The sequence below is a fragment of the Triticum aestivum genome, chromosome 6D, assembly GCF_018294505.1.
Source record: "Triticum aestivum cultivar Chinese Spring chromosome 6D, IWGSC CS RefSeq v2.1, whole genome shotgun sequence".
Lineage (NCBI taxonomy): Eukaryota > Viridiplantae > Streptophyta > Magnoliopsida > Poales > Poaceae > Triticum > Triticum aestivum.
The window spans coordinates 310,240,383-310,246,450 of NC_057811.1; the positions used below are offsets into that span (position 1 = coordinate 310,240,383).

At 51.2% G+C, this 6,068-nt stretch overlaps 1 protein-coding gene across 1 annotated transcript; it reads right to left on the minus strand.

The window, feature by feature from the left end:
• Positions 1 to 1,036: 1,036 nt before the first annotated feature.
• Positions 1,037 to 2,621, minus strand: LOC123144806 (BTB/POZ domain-containing protein At2g24240-like). The gene has a single exon (XM_044564042.1). The coding sequence runs from the start codon at positions 2,404 to 2,406 to the stop codon at positions 1,054 to 1,056; it is 1,353 nt and encodes a 450-aa protein (XP_044419977.1). The 5' UTR covers positions 2,407 to 2,621; the 3' UTR covers positions 1,037 to 1,053.
• Positions 2,622 to 6,068: the final 3,447 nt, after the last annotated feature.

The window sequence follows — 6,068 nt, forward strand, 5'->3', positions numbered from 1 at the left end:
GCAGAGGCTGGGGGCCATCCTCCTTTTCTAAAAAAAACACCCCTTCTAGTTAGTATGATTTAGTATGACCTCCTAAGATCTCCTAATCACTTATTAATCAGTAGTGAAGAGATCTACGCTCACATCTTCACAAACATTAACCCACAAACATCACGAAAATCAGAGAAAGTTTTATTTATTCTACTTTTTTTCTAGCACGGCACGGTCTAAAATGCAGTGGCCAAATATTGACGTATAAAGTGCCTTTTTTAGGTTAACACAGTACAATTGCAGATGCTCACATACACTCATTTTTATGAGCGCACGCACGCACACATTATCCTTATAAGCACCTTTAAGATACTAAGCTGGCACAATATTTTGATATTAACGTAGTCACCACAGACGTCTTGTAGACGAGAATATTTACTTTCATTGAACGAACATCGTCGAAAATCCTGAAATAAATAAAAAAATGCGAGCACCGGTGTTAAAGCCTAAGACATATTAGTAACCATCTGACCTACATTCGGTTTGTATTGTATGGAGGGTCAATTTTCGCTTGTAACCATTGAAATCGCAAAGAATTGACAACAAAGGTGTCTGTCGATAATGACAACACTCCACTCATATATACTCATTTTGGAATTGGAAATACAAGTTTAGTGACAGTTGAATCTTCTCTGGTCTACAGCATGTTTCTCCGTCAAAACCTCTATCACTACCTGTTCCCCTCTTGTCTTATACTAGTACTAAGACTACCCACGGTGGGAGTAACATAGATAGTAACATCACGCATATCTACGTTAAATAGATGATGTGGCATGCAATAAATGAAGAAAGAGATGAAAGTGGTAACATAGGTAGTTACTATTAGTATGAGTAACATCACACATATCAAGACAAGATGTGTCTACAACCTAATAAATAAAGTGCTCCATATTACCACACATATGTTACTCCCCACTATAGAGGTAGTAACATAGACTAGTAACATGGGCATGTTACTAGTCCATGTTACTATCCATCGTGGCTAGTCTAAAAGAAAAGTTGTGACTATTCCTCGCACAAGAGTCAGATGATCGGCGGTGGCGGCGTCTCCCACACATCGAACACATTCTTCTCGTTATGCAGGGCGAAAAGACGGTCGCCCCCAATGGAGAAGTCGCAGATGGCGCCGCCGTCGCTCCCGCGCAGCGTTGAGGTCAGTGCATGGTCGGGGCCAGTGAATACCGAGATGGCGTCGTTCGTCGACGCGAAGAGCTGGCCGGCGTGCGTGGCGAGCTTGGGATAGCACGTCTCCTCGGCGTGCACCTTCTTCCTGCTCATCAGCTTGCTCCGTGATCTCCACCGCACGCCGCCGGCGCTGCTCCGGAGGTCGAGGAACCCGAGGTCGTCGTACTGGTTGATGACGCAGATCGACCTCCCGTCCTCCATTGCGATGGCGTGGACCGCGTGCTTGTCCTCGAGCGACGCCGGCGTGCCGACGTCGCACCACGACCAGACGACGTTCTTGTCCCGGAAATCCAGCAGGCTGATGAAAGAAGAATCCGCCCGCGGAAACATGGTGGCCGCCATGAGCGTTTTGGTGCCGTCCAGCCACTGGAGCTTATCGGCGTCCCCGAGGGCGCAGCCGGGCGGCTCGTAGAAGAAACCCGTCTGCTCGCCGGTGGTGCCGTCCCATACACCAATGCCATACTCGTTGAGCCGGCCCTTGCAGCTCGCAAAGATGCTGCACTCCTGGTCGAAGGCCAGTGCCCCGGGGGTGAAGGACCTGACCTGACGATCGTGCGCGACGCGGAAGCGGTGGCGCATCTCGCCGGTGAGCGCCGAGAAGGCGGCCACACCGCCGTCCCGCCTGCCGGGCCGCTCGCGCGCGGCGACGAGGAGCGTGGAGGCATCGAGGTAGGCCGCGTCGTTGACCGGCGCGTGGTCGAGGTAGACCGGCCGGCGCTCCTCGAGCATCCAGTTGTAGACGCGCACGGCGCCGCCGTGCGCGACGCAGCAGCCTCCGTCGGGCGCCGCGCGGACGGCCGTGCCGTCCCCCGGGGCTCTGCCCGGCACGGACGCGGCCAGGCGGAGGCGGTCGCCGTCGAAGTCGTCCCAGCGCGCGGCGCGGACGCGGTCGAGGAGGCCGTAGTAGAGCGCCTCGCGGCAGAGCACGGCGTCGGGGATGTGGGGCGGCACGTGGAGGCCGCCCGTGCGGAGCAGGTCGAGCAGCACCGCGAAGCAGGCCGGGTCGCGGTCGATGAAGTAGTCGGCCTCGTCGCCCGCGGCCGCGGCGTTCCAGGAGGCGTCCAGCATGGCGCCGAGCATGGTGTCCCGCCCCGCGGCGGCGAGCGTGGTGGCCGTGGTCTGGAACACCCGTCCGCCGACGTTCAAGCGCACGCGGCCGCGGCCGCGGCCACCCGGCGCTGGCGTGCACATAGTCGGCCGCGCGTACTGGGGGTGCGTCGACGGTCGTCCTTTTGGTTTGTTGGGCGAGCGTTGGAATGACCGGGTCGATAGTTTGGCCGCAGCGGCCTTTTATGGGGCGGAGAAATGGTCGGGCTCGCTCGGGCTCAGGTGGCGACGGTAGCGAGGATTCGGTCGCGCGGGACGTCAGCGCGGCTGTTCCTTGGACGCAACAAGGATCGGCGTTCGGGTTTGGGGATCGGGTGCCGTGGTCTTGTAGTGGGGCGGCGCGAGGGGATTTGTTTACGGAGTGGGTTTTGGGTGCGTGGTGGCTCTGCCTTGTCTTCTCGTGATCGTGAGTGCGGCGCGCGGAACGGGGAACCGAGCTCTGTCCCAAGCACCCATTCCCTCGGGGTGCTGACTGTAGTGGATTAGAAAGTTCCGTGGGTCGGGTGGACTTAACTGGTACACTCAGCAGGCCGAGAGCAACTTCACTGCTCGTTGCGGTGAAGATCATGAACCACTTTTTTTTTTGCGAGTGAAGATCATGAACCACTTACCAGAAGCACTACCGATTGCTTACTCCAATGAAGCTTCGAACCGTCCGCAAGTGTTTGAACCGTGCGTATTTGCCATCTGTCGTGGGTCTGTATATGTTAAGGCTGTTTGAACGTGTTTTTTTTCGCAAACCAAAAACAAATTAGAAGGCTTTGCATATGTCCGGATCACTGCCACACCCGCTTTTGACTGCCCTGTCCCGCCCAAAAATCCTCCCTTGCCGGCGCCCTTTCCCGCCCGAAGTTAGCTACCCATATTCATGGCGCTTTAGAGCGGCCACTCCGCATTGACGTCAGACCAGAACGGGCGTGACATCTCGCTGGCGCTGGCATTGAAGCGGCTCGCAGGCCGAGGGCGTCGCGACTGCGCATGTCTTCTTTCCACACTGAAATTGCATCCGTCTACCCGCCTACCTCCATTAAACCAGCGCGTGTGCCGAGAAAGCTACTTCGGCACCCCAAGCGCCACACGTCTGTTCTTGTGCCGTCGGCATTAAACACCTCTCTGTTTGGCTTCTCGCATCCGCCCGCTATATAAACCTGACTAGGTGCCAGGCAAAAACCGCACCTCGCCTTCGCTCTCCATTTCCTCCTTGCACCACACCCGCCATGGCCACCGGCTCCAAAGTCTTGTGGGACGGCCTCTCTGGCAAGTACAAGAAGGAGCTCTCCGACATTGCAATGGCCTGGGTTGCCTGGTGAGCCAGCCGGATATAGGTTGGCTTGCCGGCAAGTCCGAAGTAGGCATCACCGCCATGGACAGGTCGTCCTCGCCCGTCCAGGCTGGCCAACACCGTCTCCCGACAAATCTGTCGCAAGCAATGGTGGCAACGCGTCCGTCAGGCGGAGAAAGAAGCCATGTTCGTGGATGTTGAAGCGGCAAAGGGATTTGACTAGAGCATCGACGACGACGTCGCTGCTATTTGTAATAGTTGTTGGATTTCTCTGAAGAGTGAGGGTGATGTACTATAGTAGCAGATAGTATTTCTCTCACTTACGAACCAAGGTTATCAAGTCAGAAGGAAACGGCACCCAGACAACGTTAGCAGTACATGCACACACAAAGCAAAGCAAAGCAAAGCAAATGCTTGCACCCAAAAAAGGCAAGGGGGTCTTCACTCCCCTTGTTCTTGCCAGTTGCAAGTACCAAATCTGATAGTGATAGGTATAATAACAAAAGTTAAGTAAACAGTGAATAATTATAGGATCGCCCGACATTAATTGAGAATGGACCGGGGGGCATAGGTACACTAGAGGCATCTCTCTCATAAATAGCATCGGTGGGTAAACACATTACTGTTGGGCAATTTACAGAATAGCACATAGTTATGATGATCATCCAAGGCATAATCAATATATAGACATTACGTCCATGATAAGTACGCCGTTAAACTTACTGACATCTACTACTATTACTCCACTCCGAGGCCGCCATACAGCATGCATCTCAAAGTATTAAGTTTATGACAAACAGAGTAATGCATTAAGCAAAATGACAAAATGTAAACAGAATAAGATCAACTAATATGACCAAACTCGGTCTTTTTGCCTTAGTAGCAACAATACAATACGTGCCTTATCACCCCTCGTGTCACAAAGCAAGGTCACCGCAAGATTGAACCTATTACCAAGCACATCTCTCCTGAAGGTAAATCAATCTACTTGGCCAAAGAAGACAGATAGATCGGAGAGAAATACAAGGCTATAAAATTACACAATCAAAGAGATCTCAAAGGACTCAAATAATATCAATGAATAATTTGATCATAAACTCGCAATTCGTCGGATCCCAACAAACACACTGCAAAGATTACATCGGATTGATCTCAAAGGAGATCATTGTATTGAAGATCAAAAGAGAGAGAAGAAGCCATCTAGCTACTACTATGGACCCATAGCTCCCGGAGGAACTACTGACACGTCGTCAGGGAGGCAACAAGGTTGATGAAGAATGCCCCCCCCCAATGGCTTGCCCCTCCGGCAGAGTATCGAAACAGGGCTAAAGATGGGATCGCTTCGGAATAGAGGCTTACGTCGGTGAAGGAATTATTTCGAGTCTTGCTTCGGAGGTTTCTAATTATATGAGAAATTACAGATACCGAGAATTAGGCCAAACGGAGTCGTGAGGGGCCCATGAGCCAGGGTGGCGTGCCCTGCCCTAGGGCGCACCCCCTGGCTTGTGGCTGCCTTGTGGGTCTTTTGGTTCTCCACATAAGCTTTCAGAGTCTCTTACTATCGAGAAAAAATTGTCAAAAAAATTCATCGTGTTTGCACTTCTGTAGATATGGATTTCTTGCGAAACAAAAAAAAACATGCAAAAAAACAAAAACCGACACTGGGCTCTAAGTTAATAGGTTAGTCCATAAAAATAATATAAAATGACATATAAAGCAAAAGCATACAAAAGTGCTAATATAATACCGTGAAACAATCAAAATTATAGATACGTTGGAGACTGAAAGGATCGATATCATCAACTAAAGGGGGGGTGAATAGGCGACTACCAATTTTTAGCCCTTTTAATCAAATTAGGCTTGACAATAAAATAGGTTGTCTAGATATGCAACTAGGTGGACAACCTATATGACAAGCACAACACAAGCACACAAACAAGCACAAGATACAAACACAATAAGCTTACATAAAGTAAAGGTAAGAAGTAACCGCAAGTGGAGACGAGGATATTTAGGGGAGGTACGTCTCCGATGGAGCGGTGTGGAGGCACAATGCTCTCCAAGAAGCCACTAGGGCCACTGTATCTCCTCACGCCCTCGCACAATGCAAGATGTCGTGAATTCACTAGCGGAACCCTTGAAGGTGACAACCAAACCTTTACAAACAAGGTTGCTGCTCTCTCCACAACTTAATTGGAGGCTCCCAATACCACTCTTCACCATAATGGAATGTGGCTCCGAGGTGACCTCATCTGTCTAGACTACCCAAACACCCAAGTAACAAAATCCACACAATAAAGTATGGGGGAATCAAGTTTGCTTTGGTGGAATGTAGATTTAGGTCTCCTCCCTTAAACCCTAGCAAATCTAGAAGTTTGGTTGGCTAGAAAAGGAGATCGGACAAGAAAACTTGAAGGGCATTAATGGAGGGGAGAGAGAGAGAGAGGCAAGAGGTGAGCAGGGG